Source organism: Leptodactylus fuscus, chromosome 5 (genome assembly GCF_031893055.1).
Source record: "Leptodactylus fuscus isolate aLepFus1 chromosome 5, aLepFus1.hap2, whole genome shotgun sequence".
In the NCBI taxonomy this organism is placed as follows: Eukaryota; Metazoa; Chordata; class Amphibia; order Anura; family Leptodactylidae; genus Leptodactylus; species Leptodactylus fuscus.
In genome coordinates this window covers 2,406,353-2,428,572 of record NC_134269.1, presented here as the reverse complement: position 1 = coordinate 2,428,572, position 22,220 = coordinate 2,406,353, and the positions used below count along the sequence as shown (strand labels likewise).

The 22,220-nt window shown below is 44.2% G+C and overlaps 2 protein-coding genes across 2 annotated transcripts; both read right to left on the bottom strand.

Moving 5' to 3' along the window:
• Positions 1-10,076: 10,076 nt before the first annotated feature.
• LOC142204657 (olfactory receptor 10A7-like) lies at positions 10,077-11,852 on the bottom strand. Its single transcript, XM_075275965.1, has 2 exons — positions 11,797-11,852; positions 10,077-11,515 (listed from the first exon to the last, which is right to left on the bottom strand). The coding sequence occupies exon 2, from the start codon at positions 11,457-11,459 to the stop codon at positions 10,428-10,430; it is 1,032 nt and encodes a 343-aa protein (XP_075132066.1). The 5' UTR covers positions 11,460-11,515; positions 11,797-11,852; the 3' UTR covers positions 10,077-10,427.
• A 6,924-nt stretch (positions 11,853-18,776) lies between these two features.
• Positions 18,777-21,667, bottom strand: LOC142204266 (olfactory receptor 10A7-like). Its single transcript, XM_075275576.1, has 2 exons — positions 21,617-21,667; positions 18,777-19,766 (listed from the first exon to the last, which is right to left on the bottom strand). Exons 1-2 carry the CDS (start codon positions 21,665-21,667, stop codon positions 18,777-18,779), a joined length of 1,041 nt encoding a protein of 346 aa, XP_075131677.1.
• Between the last annotated feature and the right edge of the window lie 553 nt (positions 21,668-22,220).

The window sequence follows — 22,220 nt, the reverse complement described above, 5'->3', positions numbered from 1 at the left end:
ATCCACTGCATTACCCATGTCCAGATACACCACCTCCACCGCACTACCCATGTCCAGATACACCACGTCTACTGCATCACCCATGTCCAGATACACCACGTCCACTGCATTACCCATGTCTAGATACACCACGTCTACTGCATTAACCAAGTCCAGATACACCACATCTACTGCATTACCCATGTCCAGATACACCACGTCTACTGCATTACCCATGTCCAGATACACCACCTCCACCGCATTACCCATGTCCAGATACACCACGTCCACTGCATTACCCATGTCCAGATACACCACCTCCACTGCATTACCCATGTCCAGATACACCACATCCACTGCATTACCTATGTCCAGATACACCACATCCACTGCATTACCCAGGTCCAGATACACCACCTCCACCGCACTACCCATGTCCAGATACACCACGTCTACTGCATTCCCCATGTCCAGATACACCACCTCCACCGCATTACCCATGTCCAGATACACCACGTCCGCTGCATTACCCATGTCCAGATACACCACGTCCACTGCATTACCCATGTCCAGATACACCACGTCTGCTGCATTACCCATGTCCAGATACACCACGTCCACAGCATTACCCATGTCAAGATACACCACGTCTACTGCATCACCCATGTCCAGATACACCACGTCCACTGCATTACCCATGTCCAGATACACCACGTCTACTGCATTACCCATGTCCAGATACACCACGTCTACTGCATCACCTATGTCCAGATACACCACCTCCACTGCATTACCCATGTCCAGATACACCACGTCCACTGCATTACCCATGTCCAGATACACCACCTCCACCGCATTACCCATGTCCAGATACACCACGTCTACTGCATTACCCAGGTCCAGATACACCATGTCTACTGCATTCCCCATGTCCAGATACACCACCTCCACCACATTACCCATGTCCAGATACACCACGTCCGCTGCATTACCCATGTCCAGATAAACCACATCCACTGCATTACCCATGTCCAGATACACCACGTCTGCTGCATTACCCATGTCCAGATACACCACGTCCACTGCATTACCCATGTCCAGATACACCACGTCTACTGCATCACCCATGTCCAGATACACCACGTCCACTGCATTACCCATGTCTAGATACACCACGTCTACTGCATTACCCAAATCCAGATACACCACATCTACTGCATTACCCATGTCCAGATACACCACGTCTACTGCATTACCCATGTCCAGATACACCACCTCCACCGCATTACCCATGTCCAGATACACCACGTCTACTGCATTACCCATGTCCAGATACACCACGTCCACTGCATTACCCATGTCCAGATACACCACCTCCACTGCATTACCCATGTCCAGATACACCACATCCACTGCATTACCCATGTCCAGATACACCACCTCCACCGCATTACCCATGTCCAGATACACCACGTCTACTGCATTACCCAGGCCCAGATACACCATGTCTACTGCATTACCCATGTCCAGATACACCACGTCCATTGCATTACCCACGTCCAGAGACACCACCTCCACCGTATTACCCATGTCCAGATACACCACGTCTACTGCATTACCCATGTCCAGATACACCACATCCACTGCATTACCCATGTCCAGATACACCACGTCTACTGCATTACCCATGTCCAGATACACAACGTCCACTGCATTACCCATGTCCAGATACACCACGTCTACTGCATTACGCATGTCCAGATACACCACGTCCACTGCATTACCCATGTCCAGATACACCACATCCACTGCATTACCCATGTCCAGATACACCACCTCCACTGCATTACCCATGTCCAGATACACCACGTCCACTGCATTACCCATGTCCAGATACACCACCTCCACCGCATTACCCATGTCCAGATACACCACGTCTACTGCATTACCCAGGTCCAGATACACCACCTCCACTGCATTACCCATGTCCAGATACACCACGTCCGCTGCATTACCCATGTCCAGATAAACCACATCCACTGCATTACCCATGTCCAGATACACCACGTCTGCTGCATTACCCATGTCCAGATACACCACGTCCACTGCATTACCCATGTCCAGGTACACCACGTCTACTGCATCACCCATGTCCAGATACACCACGTCCACTGCATTACCCATGTCCAGATACACCACGTCTACTGCATTACCCAGGTCCAGATACACCACCTCCACCGCATTACCCATGTCCAGATACACCACGTCTACTGCATTACCCAGGTCCAGATACACCACCTCCACCGCATTAACCATGTCCATATACACCACGTCTACTGCATTACCCATGTCCAGATACACCACGTCCACTGCATTACCCATGTCCAGATACACATCCTCCACCGCATTACCCATGTCCAGATACACCACATCTACTGCATTACCCATGTCCAGATACACCACCTCCACCGCATTACCCATGTCCAGATAAACCACATCCACTGCATTACCCATGTCCAGATACACCACGTCTACTGCATCACCCATGTCCAGATACACCACGTCTACTGCATTACCCATGTCCAGATACACCACGTCTACTGCATTCCCCATGTCCAGATACACCACGTCTACTGCATTACCCAGGTCCAGATACACCACCTCCACTGCATTACCCATGTCCAGATACACCACGTCTACTGCATCACCCATGTCCAGATACACCACCTCCACTGCATTACCCATGTCCAGATACACCACGTCTACTGCATTACCCATGTCCAGATACACCACGTCTGCTGCATTACCCATGTCCAGATACACCACGTCCACTGCATTACCCATGTCCAGATACACCATGTCTACTGCATTCCCCATGTCCAGATACACCACGTCTACTGCATTACCCAGGTCCAGATACACCACCTCCACTGCATTACCCATGTCCAGATACACCACCTCCACCGCATTACCCATGTCCAGATACACCACGTCTACTGCATCACCCATGTCCAGATACACCACGTCTACTGCATTACCCATGTCCAGATACACCACGTCTACTGCATTCCCCATGTCCAGATACACCACGTCTACTGCATTACCCAGGTCCAGATACACCACCTCCACTGCATTACCCATGTCCAGATACACCACGTCTACTGCATTCTCCATGTCCAGATACACCACGTCTACTGCATTACCCAGGTCCAGATACACCACCTCCACTGCATTACCCATGTCCAGATACACCACGTCTACTGCATTCTCCATGTCCAGATACACCACCTCCACCGCATTACCCATGTCCAGATAAACCACATCCACTGCATTACCCATGTCCAGATACACCACGTCTACTGCATCACCCATGTCCAGATACACCACGTCTACTGCATTACCCATGTCCAGATACACCACGTCTACTGCATTCCCCATGTCCAGATACACCACGTCTACTGCATTACCCAGGTCCAGATACACCACCTCCACTGCATTACCCATGTCCAGATACACCACGTCTACTGCATTCTCCATGTCCAGATACACCACCTCCACCGCATTACCCACGTCCAGATACAACACGTCTACTGCATTACCCATGTCCAGATACACCACCTCCACCGCATTACCCATGTCCAGATACACCATCTCCACTGCATTACCCATGTCCAGATACACCACGTCTACTGCATTACCCATGTCCAGATACACCACGTCTACTGCATCACCCATGTCCAGATACACCACCTCCACTGCATTACCCATGTCCAGATACACCACGTCTACTGCATTACCCATGTCCAGATACACCACGTCTGCTGCATTACCCATGTCCAGGTACACCACGTCCACTGCATTACCCATGTCCAGATACACCATGTCTACTGCATTCCCCATGTCCAGATACACCACGTCTACTGCATTACCCAGGTCCAGATACACCACCTCCACTGCATTACCCATGTCCAGATACACCACCTCCACCGCATTACCCATGTCCAGATACACCACGTCTACTGCATCACCCATGTCCAGATACACCACCTCCACTGCATTACCCATGTCCAGATACACCACGTCTACTGCATTACCCATGTCCAGATACACCCCGTCCACTGCATTTCCCATGTCCAGATACACCACGTCTGCTGCATTACCCATGTCCAGATACACCACGTCCACTGCATTACCCATGTCCAGATACACCACGTCCACTGCATTACCCATGTCCAAATACACCACCTCCACCGCATTACCCATGTCCAGATACACCACGTCTACTGCATTACCCAAGTCCAGATACACCATGTCTACTGCATTCCCCATGTCCAGATACACCACCTCCACCGCATTACCCATGTCCAGATACACCACGTCCGCTGCATTACCCATTTCCAGATAAACCACATCCACTGCATTACCCATGTCCAGATACACCACGTCTGCTGCATTACCCATGTCCAGATACACCACGTCCACTGCATTACCCATGTCCAGATACACCACGTCTACTGCATCACCCATGTCCAGATACACCACGTCCACTGCATTACCCATGTCCAGATACACCACGTCTACTGCATTACCCATGTCCAGATACACCACGTCTACTGCATTACCCATGTCCAGATACACCATGTCCACTGCATTACCCATGTCCAGATACACCACATCCACTGCATTACCCATGTCCAGATACACCACCTCCACTGCATTACCCATGTCCAGATACACCACGTCTGCTGCATTACCCATGTCCAGATACACCACGTCCACTGCATTACCCATGTCCAGATACACCACGTCCACTGCATTACCCATGTCCAGATACACCACGTCTACTGCATCACCTATGTCCAGATACACCACCTCCACTGCATTACCCATGTCCAGATACACCACGTCCACTGCATTACCCATGTCCAGATACACCACCTCCACCGCATTACCCATGTCCAGATACACCACGTCTACTGCATTACCCAGGTCCAGATACACCATGTCTACTGCATTCCCCATGTCCAGATACACCACCTCCACCACATTACCCATGTCCAGATACACCACGTCCGCTGCATTACCCATGTCCAGATAAACCACATCCACTGCATTACCCATGGCCAGATACACCACGTCTGCTGCATTACCCATGTCCAGATACACCACCTCCACTGCATTACCCATGTCCAGATACACCACGTCCACTGCATTACCCATGTCCAGATACACCACCTCCACCGCATTACCCATGTCCAGATACACCACGTCTACTGCATTACCCAGGCCCAGATACACCATGTCTACTGCATTACCCATGTCCAGATACACCACGTCCATTGCATTACCCATGTCCAGATACACCACCTCCACCGCATTACCCATGTCCAGATACACCACGTCTACTGCATTACCCATGTCCAGATACACCACATCCACTGCATTACCCATGTCCAGATACACCACGTCCACTGCATTACCCATGTCCAGATACACCACGTCTACTGCATCACCCATGTCCAGATACACCACGTCCACTGCATTACCCATGTCCAGATACACCACGTCTACTGCATTACCCATGTCCAGATACACCACGTCCACTGCATTACCCATGTCCAGATACACCACGTCCGCTGCATTACCCATGTCCAGATACACCACGTCCGCTGCATTACCCATGTCCAGATACACCACGTCCGCTGCATTACCCATGTCCAGATACACCACGTCTACTGCATTCCCCATGTCCAGATACACCACCTCCACCGCATTACCCATGTCCAGATACACCACGTCCGCTGCATTACCCATGTCCAGATAAACCACATCCACTGCATTACCCATGTCCAGATACACCACGTCCACTGCATTACCCATGTCCATATACACCACGTCTACTGCATCACCCATGTCCAGATACACCACGTCCACTGCATTACCCATGTCCAGATACACCACGTCCACTGCATTACCCATCTCCAGATACACCACGTCTACTGCATTACCCATGTCCAGATACACCACCTCCACTGCATTACCCATGTCCAGATACACCACGTCTACTGCATTACCCAGGTCCAGATACACCACCTCCACCGCATTACCCATGTCCAGATACACCACGTCTACTGCATTACCCAGGTCCAGATACACCACCTCCACCGCATTACCCATGTCCAGATACACCACGTCTACTGCATTACCCATGTCCAGATACACCACGTCTACTGCATTCCCCATGTCCAGATACACCACGTCTACTGCATTACCCATGTCCAGATACACCACCTCCATCGCATTACCCATGTCCAGATACACCACGTCTACCACATTACCCATGTCCAGATACACCACGTCTACTGCATTCCACATGTCCAGATACACCACCTCCACCGCATTACCCATGTCCAGATACACCACGTCCGCTGCATTACCCATGTCCAGATACACCACGTCTGCTGCATTACCCATGTCCAGATACACCACGTCCACTGCATTACCCATGTCCAGATACACCACGTCTACTGCATCACCCATGTCCAGATACGCCACGTCTACTGCATTACCCAGGTCCAGATACACCACCTCCACCGCATTACCCATGTCCAGATACACCACGTCTACTGCATTACCCAGGTCCAGATACACCACCTCCACCGCATTACCCATGTCCAGATACACCACGTCTACTGCATTACCCAGTTCCAGATACACCACCTCCACCGCATTACCCATGTCCAGATACACCACGTCTACTGCATTACCCATGTCCAGATACACCACGTCTACTGCATTCCCCATGTCCAGATACACCACGTCCACTGCATTACCCATGTCCAGATACACCACGTCTACTGCATTACCCAGGTCCAGATACACCACCTCCACTGCATTACCCATGTCCAGATACACCACGTTCACTGCATTACCCATGTCCAGGTACACCACGTCCACTGCATTACCCATGTCCATATACACCACGTCTACTGCATTACCCATGTCCAGATACACCACGTCCACTGCATTACCCATGTCCAGATACACATCCTCCACCGCATTACCCATGTCCAGATACACCACATCTACTGCATTACCCATGTCCAGATACACCACCTCCACCGCATTACCCATGTCCAGATAAACCACATCCACTGCATTACCCATGTCCAGATACACCACGTCTACTGCATCACCCATGTCCAGATACACCACGTCTACTGCATTACCCATGTCCAGATACACCACCTCCACCGCATTACCCATGTCCAGATAAACCACATCCACTGCATTACCCATGTCCAGATACACCACGTCTACTGCATCACTCATGTCCAGATACACCACCTCCACTGCATTACCCATGTCCAGATACACCACGTCTACTGCATCACCCATGTCCAGATACACCACCTCCACCGCATTACCCATGTCCAGATACACCCCGTCCACTGCATTACCCATGTCCAGATACACCACGTCTACTGCATCACCCATGTCCAGATACACCACCTCCACTGCATTACCCATGTCCAGATACACCCCGTCCACTGCATTACCCATGTCCAGATACACCACGTCTACTGCATTACCCATGTCCAGACACACCACGTCTACTGCATCACCCATGTCCAGATACACCACCTCCACTGCATTACCCATGTCCAGATACACCCCGTCCACTGCATTACCCATGTCCAGATACACCACGTCTACTGCATTACCCATGTCCAGATACACCACGTCTACTGCATCACCCATGTCCAGATACACCACCTCCACTGCATTACCCATGTCCAGATACACCCCGTCCACTGCATTACCCATGTCCAGATACACCACCTCCACCGCATTACCCATGTCCAGATACACCACCTCCACTGCATTACCCATGTCCAGATACACCACGTCTACTGCATTACCCATGTCCAGATACACCACGTCTACTGCATTACCCATGTCCAGTCTTGAACTGACCTCCTCATAGAAGCTGATCAGATTAGTCTGACAGGACCGATTCCTCATAACCCCATGCTGATTTGGTGTTATGAGATTATTTACATTGAGATACTCCAGTATGGCATCACTTAGAAAGCCCTCAAATATCTTTCCCACCACAGAAGTTAAACTTACTGGCCTATAGTTTCCAGGTTCATTTTACACCCCTTTTTGAAAATTGGCACCACATTTGCTCTGCGCCAATCCTGTGGAACAGACCCAGTCATTACTGAATCCTTAAATATTAACGGAATTCATAATCTTTGCTCCACATCACACAGGCCCTATACCAGACCCATCTATCAAAGTTAATGGAACAACGCTTACCCCGTCCCATGAGTCTGTTGCCTAGGGATAACCCTGGACCCTGACCGATCCTTCAAGTCACACATTCAAACCCTCAACACCTCCTGCTGCCTCTAACTCAAGAACATCTATCAAATCCATTACTTCATCACCCCAGAAACTACAAAGATGCTAGTACATGCCCTCATAATCTCCCACTTAGACTACTGTAACACCCTTCTCTTAGGCCTCCCAGCGACTAGTCTCACTCCCCTCCAGTCCATCTTAAACTACGCTGCTCGCTTAATTCAACTCTCTCCCATTTTGCCCCCCTCTGCCAATCCCTGAACTGATTACCCCTTTCCCAGTGAACAGAGTGCAAGTTATTACCGCTATCATACAAAGCCATCCACAACCTGGCCCCTCCATATATCTCTGACCTCATCCTCACCTGCCCCCTCTATATATCTCTGACCTCATCCACAACCTGTCCCCTCCATATATCTCTGACCTCATCTCCTGCTACCTGCCCACACGTAACCTCAGATCCTCCAATGACCTCCTACTCCGCTCTTCTCTCATCCGCTCCTCACACAACCATCTCCAAGATTTCTCCCGTGCATCTCCCATACTCTGGAACTCCTTCCCAAGACACATAAGACTGAGCCCCACAATCACAAGATTCAAGAAGGCCCTGAAGACTCCCCAATTCAGGAAGGCCTACAACCTCCAATAACACTATCACCGCACCACCATCTGTACAGTCTCCCCCTCTCCTTCTGTCTCTACCCCCTTCCCTCATAGATTGTAAGCCCTCGTGGGCAGGGCCCTCTACCCCACTGTGCCAGGCGGTCATTGTTAGTTTAAATTTGTTTTAATATTTTGTGTACTGTATGTAAAACCTCAAATGTAAAGCACCATGGAATTAATGGTCGCTATATAAATAATAATAATAATAATAATAATAATAATAATAATAATAATAATAATAATGTCACATGGCCATGCTGCAGCCCGGTCCTACTCAAATGAATGGGGTTGAGCTGCAATACCATGGACAGCCACTATACAGTGAATGGTACTGTACATGGTAAAACTTGGTGAACAAACCACAGCAATCAATATCACAATCCTAGACAACGCCTTTAACATCCCCTCCTCCTCAAAGTGTATATCGAACATGACACTAATTTACTAGTAGTTGTAACTCAACATTGGTGTTCAATGCACAAAAAATTGGTGATTTTTTTTTTTTTTTTTTTGGCACAATTTGGTGCATTTTTACCACATTATGGCGCATTAGGTTCAAACTGATTTCCTTGAACTGTGTGTGGCTTCATCAAGAGGATGTGAGGCCGAGAGTAAACTTTTCTCGGAACCTCGAGAAGGATTTCTTAATATGTCCTATAAATTATTAACACAATAAACACAGAAGCTTCATTAAAGGGGTTTCCCTTGAAAATAACCAAATAGGAATTGTAAAGATTTATGAAAAAATATCAATAATTTTCCAGTCTGTTGTCTTCATCGGTTTCCAATAGATACACCCATAAATGCAGAAATGTTCTATGGTCTGGGATATACAGTAAATATAGACTGTGGCCGGGTTATCTTCTCCTGCGGGAATACAATGGACAACACACACAGGAGGAGATAACCCGAACACAACAAGGAACTCTTGATCGGGTTTCAGACCATAAACAGTTTTTCCATCCATGATCATATCCATCAACTAGTTAAAAAGACTAAAGACTGTCAACATTAAGATAATTTGACAGTCTTTTGTCTTGATCGGTTTCCAATCGATACGTCCATGAATGCAGTAACGTTCTATGGTCTGGGACTTCATAAAACCCGGCCATGATTCGCCTACTGTGGCTGGGTTATCTTCTCCTGTGGGAACACAAGGGACAGCGCATGTATGAGATGGTTAGAGAAAATCTTTAAAAATTTGCAAAAATGTTTAACTTTCAATTGTCTACAAATGTCTATATGGCTATGTCCAAGGGGTAACTCCTTTAATGACCACAATAAAATAGATTTTTTTCTCTTAAGGTAATAGGTCATAGCAAAATAATTCCAGATACATATTGTACATATATAACATGGCTCCCTGTGATAATTAATCTACATTACAATTTCAGCAGACAATACAATGTATCATGTTACATATCACAGACCCTGAGACGCCCATAGAGAAGTCCATGTAAAGCCTTCTTAATGTCATTATTCTTTAAGCTGTATATAATGGGGTTGATCAGAGGGGTAAATACGGTATATAGAAGAGACAGAATTTTACTAAAGGTCGATGATTGTCCTCTTGTTGGGAGAACATAAACTCCGAATAAGGTCCAATAGAATATGGAGACCACAATGAGGTGGGAGCTACAGGTGGAGAAGGCTTTCTGTCTACCAGTACTGGATGGGATCCTTAAGGTGGTGACAATAATCTTGGTATAGGAAAATACAATTATTGTTACTGGGATTAAAATTAGGGGAAATCCTAGTATGTAAACTGTCATATGAAAAATGTTGGTCTCAGAACAGGAAAGTTCTAGGATAGGGAGGAAATCACAGAAGAAATGGTCAATGGTGTTTGGTCCACAAAAGTTTAGCATCAAAACTGTTATGATGACCAATGATGTAATAAAAACAGCAACCAACCAAGAGATGACGGTCAATATCACACAATATGTACCGGTCATGATAGTGGTGTAGCGGAGGGGGTTACAGATGGCCACATATCTGTCATAGGACATCATTGTGAGCAGAACACATTCAAAAACTTCTGAGACAGAGAAGAAGTAAAGTTGTGTTATACAGCCGATAAAAGTAATGGATCCTCTATAATATAGTATGACATGGAGCATCTTGGGGACAGTGGCAGTGGTCAATAAGATATCATTGATAGAAAGTTGTGTGAGGAAGAAGTACATTGGAGTCTGGAGGATCTTGCTGGTGGACACCAAGGTGATGATCAGGAGGTTCATGAAATTTGTGAACCAGTAAACCACAAGAAGTAGAAAGAATATCACATATCTAATATTACGACCAACTTGAAATCCTAAGAGGAAGACCTTTGTGATCGGAGTCGTATTGTTCTTCTGTAACTGAGTAAATATAATAGAGGTCGCCCATGTGGTTGTTATGGGGTCCCGGGATAGAGAAGGTCCATAAGAGGTTGGTCTTGTCTTCATTCTGATTCATAGGGAGAACCTGCCCAGGGATGAGATCTTCACAAGTGCTAGAACGTCTACAGATCAGGAAAGTGAGAAGTAAAGTCAAGTCATTATAATATGAAAGTAGAAAATAATAGAGTATTATGACATGTGATGTAGTGTAACATTGTCTTCTGTCACCTGGACATGGAGATATAGTAGTGCCTAAAATGTATAAGGTTTATAGAATGGTCAAGAAGTCCTAATAATTAGTCTGTACAAAAAGAGAAAGAGACACCGAGCATTAAGTATAGTATTAAACCACTGAGATTTGTTAAAGCTAGAGTTATTGAAAAATGACCGGTTGACCTCTCACCTGTTGGGGTTGTGAGAGGATCAAAACACCCCAAATCACAAATGCAAAGTGTGTAGTCCTGGTGAGAGTGGCAACGGTTCCATCTGCAGACTCCGGAAAACTGGGAGGCAATTCTGGACAACAAGTGGAGAAGAGGATCCGTGCTCAAAGGTCGTACAGGAAAACCAGGGGTCAATAGTGTAGATAAGGATGGATTTACTGAAGTATAAACAGTACAGCACAACATGTTCCGGGCTATAAATAGACCTGTGAGTGCAAAATCACTCCATGAAATACTCATCCATCTTCTACCAGTTCTGCAGCTTCGCTATAATCCAGGGTTCATAAAATCCAAGGAACTGGAAATATTTTAAGGGTTAAAAAGAAATTGCTTCCAAATGGCTGTCGATACCTCTATGGCGGCTACTGATCTGTTCTGTCCTGCCGACCTAGAGGTCTATTTATAGCCCGAAATGTGTTGTGTTGTACTGTCTATACTTCAGTAAAGCCATCCTTATCTACACTATTGACCCTTGGTTTTCCTGTATGACCTTTGAGCGCGGAACCTCTTTTCCTTTTTTGTTAATACAAATTTTATTGAGATTTTTGTAACATGTACATGAACAAACAAATGTATGAGAAAGTAGAACCAAAGGAAATGGTAACACATTACATCAGGTAAATATAGTTGTAACGGTATCACTTAGGGTCCAAAGAAATAATGGTTGAATATCCATATAGCGGTTGCTCATTATAATCCAACAAAGTCCAAATTGTTCATTGTGGGAAGATCAACCTCAAAATAGAATGAGATCTAAGTCCTGGGATGTTATTTGTTTAATACGTTGTGCTACATATGTCCAAAAGGGGGACAATACTGGACAAGACCACCAGATATGACCTAGGGTACCAGCTTCTTGTTTGCGTCTCCAACACAGATTATTAGTTGCTAAATTTCTGCTAAATAACCACTCTGGTGTGCGGTACCATCTCGTTACTAGTTTGAAATGGTTCTCTTGTATCTTAATGCATGTTGACAGACCATGTGAATACTGTAATATGTGACACACTTTGGTGTCAGACAATGAAATTTGTAATTCAGCTTCCCAGTTTGTTAGTGCAGATCCTCTTTTCTGCTGGTTGTCCTGAATAATGATTCCATGGAAGATTCCCCTCTTGTTTATTCCTGGTTTTAATCAAAATAACCGATTTCTCAATAATAATAATAATAATAATAATAATAATAATAATAATAATAATTATAATAATAATAATAATAATAATAATAATAATACATTTTAAATTAAAATAATAATTTTATATTTATATTAAAAATAGTATTATTATTATTATTATTATTATTATTACTACGTATTTGAGTAAATAACTCTTATTGTAGATCACTAAATAAAGAAGAAAGTATATAAGAACATATATGACGTGTAATAACATCTAATGAAGAAGAATAAATTATACATTACATAGAGATAAAGGAAACTGATATGTCACAGAACAATAAAGGAACCTCGCTCCTCCTGTATAAACACCTATAGAACATATAAGGATTAGATCCAGTCCATACAATAATGACATATAACACTCACATCTGCTCGCTCCTACTGCTGAGGATGTGGCTCTTACTAGTCCATCACTTCCTTCTCAGAATCTCCGTCCTGTTCAGAGGATCCTGGTGGTCACCAATAGAAGAAGCTTCCAGGGTCAGTCTTGTAGATGTGAGACCCTACGTGGTATCAGACACATGGACGTGCCCAATACTGCTATACAGATCCATCACTGCCCATATTTATATCCATAGACTGATCAGACTCCTCATATCCAGCTCTGCGGAGATTTCTATCACGTTGTCTCCTGGGAGGTTATTAGACGTCTATTCTCAGCCTGGAAGTTCTAAGTCATAACTTTCTCCATAAGTTCAACTTCTTCAACTACTTCTTTATAACAAACTTGAGAAACTTTGGAGCTTGATGTGTAGAAAATGAAGCTTTTACTTTGGTTATACATTGTGGTGACCATTGGGGGAGATTTATCAGTCTGCAGTAGTTTTACCAGGCGTAGAGGGGGGAGATTGTGGCCAGGGCTGGTCAGACAAATGGGGCCCTGGGCAAAAGTAACAGCGAGTCCCCAAATGTTGGCTCAAGCAGTTCAGTGGGTGGTGTGCAGAGTGCTGCGCCTGAGCTCTATTACTTACAAGACCTCAGCAATCCTGGAGTCTTAGGATAAGGCCTCAAGTAGCAAAAAGCAGCAACAACACATTTTTCTATTGAACGTGGGGCCATAGCCTTAAAGGGGTTCTCCTAGAGTAACAATGAATGTCCGGTCTTTAGGACAGATCAGTAGTTGGTGATTGGTGGGGATCTGACACCCGAGGCCGACAGCTACAAGCTGACATAGATAAGTGTACAGAGCCAGCTCCCATAGTAATAAAGTAACTGAGTTGTTCCCGTGCTGCTGTTTCTTTAGTCCCCTTTAACTGTAGGGACCCCAGAGTATAACACAACCGCCATTTTTGTTTGTCTGAGACAAATCTCAATTTGGTACAAGTCAGTTCATGCATTTCTAGTTGACATTTAAAACAACATGTGGTAATCTCTAATTTAGGAATTTTTTTCTGCACTGTCAAACAATATTTCCATTGCAATGTGCAAGATCTAAAAGCAGAAACTTATCTGTGGTCATGTAGGGTCAAAAGTAGGAACAACATCTGTATGTACTAACATGACAAGCCCTCACCGGCTCGTTTGGGAAAATAGACTTAGCAGGAGCAATGGCAGCGAAAGTGAGCAAAACTGGTCCACTCATTCTACCCGCGATCTTCCAGGTAGGCCACATCTACACCGAGCACATGGTTGTCATTGTCATCATCATCACCAACTGCTTCTCTTCTTCCTCTTCCACGACAATGTCAGTCATTCATAATGGAATGTGGGGACAGGAGACACCAGTATGGCCCAGTCATCAGGTGGTTGTGTAACAACTCACAACTGGCCAAGCTGCTGCTGAACCACTTAGTGAATTCCACTGCGTTTCAACAACTGATGGTAGCTTTCTCGAGAAAAAATGTCTCTGCTTCATATCACCAAGTGTTGGACAATGTGGGCCAATCCTTGGATAGGTCATTCTGGACAAAGGTGCACGCCACCGCCGACACATGGAGCAACAATTATGGACAAGGACATTACATGCCTAGAAACGTAACAAGGCCAGTAGTTAGTGTCCCCCCTTTTGTGCGGACACAGATCCGACACCTTGCAGGGCCCATCCACCTCCTCTGGATCCTCCTCTCTGGACCGTTTCTTTTTTTGTTAAATCTCTTTCTATTAATGAGAAACAAAAGTATCAATGACAAATATACAACGCAATAACATATTACTGAAGCAGAAGATTTATGGGAGATATTATCATGGGCAATGAGACATGTATTATACTACATAGAGAATAACGGAAAACATAAAGGAACGTAATATAACAACATATCAAGACATGACAATATGTGATAGTGTGAATAACAAATATGGCAGAGAAGGAACGAAATCCTGTTGGGATGAAATCCTTCAAAAACATAATCTAATCTGACCTGGGGTTGTGGTCATGTATGTGGAGTAGTTAGAGTTTGTTGGAGGGAGGCAAATGGGATTAGTGGGAAGGGAAAAACAAGAGGGAGGTAAGGGTAGGAAATCGGGAAATGAGAATTAGTATGGGAAGGCCTGAATGGGGTGGAGCTCTGAGAGGTTATAAACTGCTACCCAGGATTCCAGAGATTAACAAATAGGACATGATGGTGATACCCCCATGTAGTCAATTCCTCCAGCCTATAGTTGGTTCATTTTCTTCAGCCACATCTGCAACGTGGGCAAATTAATAATTGTCAGTCCTATTGGGTGAGGGGGAGTCAAACTATAGAAAAAGTAAGGCAGGAGAAATAGCTTGGGTGACCCGTATAAGTCTCTGTACATCAGACCAATATGGGGCCATAAGTGGGGAGCTCCACCATATGTGAGATATTGTAATGGTAGTACCATTTTTTTTTTTTTCTAATTTTTTTAAACTGAATATGAGGAAAGTTTTTTGGCTCGAGGAGAAAATTAGTTTTCCGTGTTATGGTTCATGTTGGATGAAGTCTTGTATGGATCGGTGCTCAGGCATCAAACTTTTGTTCCTATTGAATTTTCAAGGATTATTCATGGATAGAGCCGGCTTCTGTTGGTGTAGCTTACGGATCCCATGTGTCTTTCATTGAATTTGTGTGTGACCTGCATTGTAAGATGATATGTCCTGATATGCACAACCCCGTAGGATGAGATTATGCACTTTATTTATTGTGTGACATCTGCCCATATATTATACTCAGATAACCCCCAATCCTGTTCACTTTCTGTTTGAGAGGCTTTACGTCTAGAAATAATTTATTAGATACAATTAAATTTTCTAAGTGTCATTTGGAGTTGGGATTATCTGATTCTCTTAATATAATGACAGTTTACCCCCCCCCCCCCCTACAGTTTTGGAGAGGCAGAACTCAGGGCTTGATCTAAGTGCATTACTGTTCACCCTAAATACAGCTTGATTAGAGACACTGTAATTTTAACCAGATAAGGACTACAGCTGTAAATTTACGGCCGGTGGTCCGGATCTCTGACTTCCACACAGTTTATAATTTATGGCCACCATTTCAGACATGCCAAACATGACCATGGCATCCAATGGGTTACACTATACCAATGGTCTCCCTAGCACCCCCCCACCCCCCGAGATGAGATAAGGGGATGCCCAGTAGTGCCCAAACAGCAGTTTATGCCACATATGACATTCAGTACGTTATCCTGGGTACACCAGTGTCATACATGTGGACATAAACTGCTGCTTGGGCTCACTGGAGTACGCAGATATGAAGTAGTGCTATGTGGATTTTGGAGCGTAGATTTAGATTGTTGGATTTTGGATACCAATCCATATCTGCAGAGATCCTAATTTTGCCCATATTTTGCCCCTACAAAATGGGGTCACTTCTTGGGGAATTCTTTTTTACTGTCACCTCCAGGGATTTGCAAAAACAATATGGTGCCCAGAAAGTCCCTTCAAATCTGTACCCCAAAAGCTAAAAAGCACAGTGCTCCTTCCCTTCTGAGCAATGTTGTGACCAAGCAGCATTTTACACCCACATATATAACTTTTTTGTACCCAGGGTAGCCCACTTAATAGTTTTATCAATGCAGATCTCTGATGCCACAAAGTAGGTGCAACATACTGGGCACCAAAATGACATATTTCTTATAAAATTTTAAGTTCCCTTTATACATTAATATTAGGGATTAATTTCTTGAGGGAAGTAGTTTCTAAAATGGGTCTCATTTGGGGGTTTCCATTGTATTGGTACTGTAGGGGCTCTGAAAATGTGACATGGCACCTGAAAACTATTCCAGCAAAATCTGCCCTCCAAAAGCCAAATGGCGCTCTCTCCTTTCTGAGCCCCACCATGTTCCCATACAGCAGATTATGACCTCATATGGGGTATAAAATGAAAACTTTGGGGATAAAGTGACATTTCAGTAATTTTTCATTTACACATCCTAAAGTTAATAAAATCTCTGAAACGGCTGAAAACCTTTCCGAAGTCTTCTTCGCACTGCATCCCCGCGTCTTCTTCCGGGTGGAATTCACTCTGCCTAGGCATCTGGCCTAGGCAGAGCCGACTGCGCATGCGCGGGCATGCACACGCATACACGCGCATGCGCAGTTGGCTCTGCTCAGGCGTTGGGCCTGGGCAGAGCAGCACGCACATGCGCAGTCGGCTCTGCCTAGGCCAGATGCCTAGGCAGAGTGAATTCCACCCGGAAGAGGACGCGGGGACCCTGCGCCGGGAGAAGACTTCAAGGGGAATGCAGCCCGACCGTCACTCGTGGACTTGGTAAATATGATTTTATTGAATGTTGACTACCCCTGAAACAAGCATTTCCCCCATAAACTATAATGGGGTTTGAAATTTGTTCGAACAGTCGAACAGTGTGCGGCTGTTCGAATCGGATTTCGAACCTCGGACACTTTAGTGTTCGCTCATCTCTAGAAAAGACGATTAATATCACACAATATGTACCAGTCATGATAGTTGTGTAGCGGAGGGGGTTACAGATGGCCACATATCTGTCATAGGACATCATTGTGAGCAGAAGACATTCAGAAGCTTCTGAGCCACAAAACAAGTAAAGTTGAATCATACAGCCAATAAACGTAATGGATCCTCTATAATGTAGTATGATATGGAGCATGTAGGGGACAATATCAGTGGTCAATAAGATATCATTGATAGAAAGTTTTTGGATACCATTTGAATCTAAAATTTTGGAATTGGATCACATGAATGGCAGCCATTCTCTAGACCTGGAAGGGGTTTGAAAATTAAAATAAAATAAAACCATACTCACCTGTCCTAAGCTCACAGAAGCAGCCACCATGGTCTTCTGAATGTATTCCTCAGTGTTATCCACCTTCTTCATGGTGTCAATGGCTGAGGTTTGTGATTGACCACAACAGGAGGATGTTGTATATCATGAAGATAGTGATCGGTACCAACGAAGAGGAACCGAAAGACCAGAAGCTGCAGCAGTGGGGCTTAGCCCAGCTAAACAATGGTTTGTAGCCCCTTCCCTTAGTTGGATATTCTAAGAGATAAGCAAAGTTTGATTCGACCGCTTTTCCGGATTTCCGAAAAAGATGTATTTCTACCCAAATTAATTGAAAATTGAATGAAGTCTTGAAACGAATCCCATGAGATTTGCTCATCTATATTTATTATGTTGTCACATACTGCATATTATGAATGTAAACGTTGCCTGCTTCACTAATGACCACACGGATCCCAATAAAATAATAAAGTGATAGATCCTACAGAATATGTTTTTTAAATAATTGTAAAGTCGAGTATAACATGGACCACTGTGATAATAAAACGTTACAATGTCAGTAGAGGATACGAGTCTTACTTTTCACATACAACTCGGGCACCGAAGCTTCTTACTAACAAGTCCATGTAAAGCCTTCCTAATGTCATTATTCTTTAGACTGTATATAATGGGGTTGATCAGAGGGGTGAACACAGTATATAGCAGGGATATTATTTTACTGAGGGTCGATGACTGCCCTTTTGTTGGGAGAACATAAACACCAAATATAGTCCCATAGAATATGGAGACCACAATCAGGTGGGAGCTACAGGTGGAGAAGGCTTTCTGTCTACCAGTACTGGATGGGATCTTCAAGGTGGTGGCAATAATTTTGGTATATGAAAATATAATGACTATTATGGGGATTAAAACTAATGGAACTCCCAATATACTCATTTCCACGTGAATGTTTTGGGCATTAGAACAAGAAAGTTCTAGTACAGGAACAAAGTCACAGATGAAATGGTCAATGATGTTTGAGCCGCAAAATTGTAGCATCGACATTGATATGACGACAAGTGATATCATGCAAAAAGCAAGGAACCAAGAGGCGACGGCCAATATCACACAACATGTACCTGTTATGATAGAGGTGTAACGGAGGGGGTTACAGATGGCCACATATCTGTCATAAGACATCACAGTGAGGAGAAGACACTCATAACCTTCTGAGGCACCGAAGAAGTAAAGTTGAGTCATACAGCCGATAAAAGTAATGGATCCTCTATAATATAGTATGATATGGAGCATCTTGGGGACAATATCTGTGGCCAACATAATGTCATTGATAGAGAGCTGTGAGATGAAGAAGTACATTGGAGTCTGGAGGATCTTACTGGTGGACACCAGGGTGATGATCAGGAGGTTCATAATAATTGTAAAGCAGTAAACCACAAATAGTAGAATGAAAATCATGATTCTTATATGTTGACTGGCCTGAAATCCTAAGAGGATGAACATTGTGACCACAGTCTTGTTTGTCATCCCCAAGGGTATACTTACAGTAAAGTTGACCCGTGTGACTGACGATCTCTGGAGATTGAGACTTCAGTCCAGCTTGATCTTGTCCTCAAGAAGAGAACCTGCACAGTGATGAGGTCTACGCAAGTGCCATAAGGTCAAGAAACAAGAAAAAGTGAATTATGTACCATAAAACTAATATGGGAACCCCTGTACCTTCTGCCTCTAGTGGTTAGCTGGTGTATAAACTGTAACATCAAATACAAGTGACTTAATGTTCCCTTTTTCTATTGGGTATCCATCTTATATACACAATTATTGAAGTTCTAACACATTATTAGTGTTTTTTTATTACATATTAGAAAATATGATGGGTAAATAACATAACGTTGTGGGGACTGTATAGATTAACACGATGTCCCTGTGGCTCCATAGTACAGACCAGTATGTTCTCCATAGGATGCCTTTGTACAGAGATGTTCTTCCCAGCTTATGATACTTCTACACCAGGAGATTCATACAAATTGTAAAGCAGTAAACCACAAGAAGCAGAAAGACCAGCACTACCGACTTGTAATCCTAAGAGGAAGAACTTTGTGTCGTATTTCTCTTCTCCATGGGCACACTTATAGTAGAGGTGACCAGTGTAACTGTTATAGGGTCTCTGCTGAGAGAAGGTCCAGACTAGGTCAACATTGCACTCATTTCAATGTATGGTGGAAAGCTACACAGAGCAGTGAGGGTGCTGTAGAGATCACCTCACCTTCACTGCTCCAAAAGCTCATTTTCATATTGACAAAATGACGATAATTCGGTCAGAAGGTTTAACATCAGTGACCCTCTATGAGAGAATTCTGGATGATTTCTTGGATTCTGTTGACACAATATTTGTAATATATAAAAATGTAAAAAAAAAAAGAATTCTATTTCACAATCCTGATCTACAGCTATATCTCTATAGAACTGGAATTCATGTATACTCGTTACATAGAAGCACATACAGCAAATACAAGGCTTAGACACTAAAGATAACACTTACATCTGGTAGGTCCTACTTAGTATCCTCAGAATTTCTGTTCTGTTCAGAGGATCCTGGTGGTCACCAATAGAAGAAGCTTCCAGGGTCAGTCTTGTAGATGTGAGACGCTACGTGGTATCAGACACATGGACATGCCCAATACTGCTATACAGATCCATCACTGCCCATATTTATATCCATAGACTGATCAGACTCCTCATATCCAGCTCTGCGGAGATTTCTATCACGTTGTCTCCTGGGAGGTTATTAGACGTCTATTCTCAGCCTGGAAGTTCTAAGTCATAACTTTCTCCATAAGTTCTTCAACAACTTTTTGCTTAAAATAAAGTTAAGAAACTTTTGAGCCTGTTATGTTAATACTAATCCTACCTCTACTATAAATTGTGTTAGACAATGACTTTAAAGAGCTCGGCCACTTACGACCAATATTGAGAGATAAATGTTACTGTTTGTATAATAAAAAGTTCTACGATTCTCCAGTATACTGTCCCTATCTGTTCCTCACAGGTTTCTAGATCTCTGCTTATTGTTATTCATTCTGATTACTCCTAGTGCATAAAAGTCAATTCATGGTCATGTGATATACGGTTCATGGTCATGTGATATACGGTTCATGGCTATATGATATACGGTTCATGGTCATGTGACGTACAGTTCATGACAGGTAAAATCTACAAATAAAAAGTTAAACTGTCCCTTAAGGGTCTATTATGAGTAGAGATGGGTACAACAATGGTATTGATCTGAATATTCCAAATTCAATGATCTTTGAGCCCCAGATTTGTTTTGTCCTGTGTTCAGAAGAAATGATCCCCTGGTTTGAACCAAACTTGTTTGGATAAAACAGGGAGGGAAATTCTTATACTCTGTGATATATGTATACTCTCTTCAGACCGGTGTCCGGCACTTTGTCTATTCCTCCTGGTAGAGTCATGAGCCTTTCTATGATATCATGCGCCTCTTGGGGACTGAAGACACCCCTAGTATAATAATTAAAATTTTAGTCATTTTTTTTTTTTGTTCATCCAATAGGCATACAAGTTGCAACCATTGTAACAGCAAAAAAAGAAGAAGAAAAAAAAAAGCTGACAAACGCAGTTGTAGTCTAATACTCACTGACCAGGCCACCCTTTTTAGTGTTTTAATGCTTTGATGTTTTTCTTAAAATGTTTTTGGAAGAAATGAACAAGAACAGACAGAGTGTCAGAAATCAGAAGAATTATTTCTTTTGCAATATAACCATATGTATCTGAAATAAATCACCGTCTAGAATGCATTGTCCAGCGTTGATTGGCCGAATGCCATACAGTGTACAGCATTTGGCCAATCAACGCTGGTTCTGCTGGAGGCTCGTCAGTGAGGAGGTAGAGTCTAAGATCGGACCACAATGGAGACTGCTGTGGACCGATCTTAGACTCTGCCTCCTCCGGCAGAACCAGCGTTGATTGGCCGAAATGCTGTACTCTGTATGGCATTCGACCAATCAA

Excerpts from the sequence above, each read along its gene's own strand:
- LOC142204657 (XM_075275965.1), bottom strand. The coding sequence starts at position 11,459 with ATGAAGACAAGACCAACCTCTTATGGACCTTCTCTATCCCGGGACCCC.
- LOC142204266 (XM_075275576.1), bottom strand. The coding sequence starts at position 21,667 with ATGACTCTACCAGGAGGAATAGACAAAGTGCCGGACACCGGTCTGAAG. Across the intron at positions 19,767-21,616 it reads CGGACACCGGTCTGAAGAGA|AGATCGTCAGTCACACGGGT; the intron begins GTATACATATAT and ends CTCAATCTCCAG.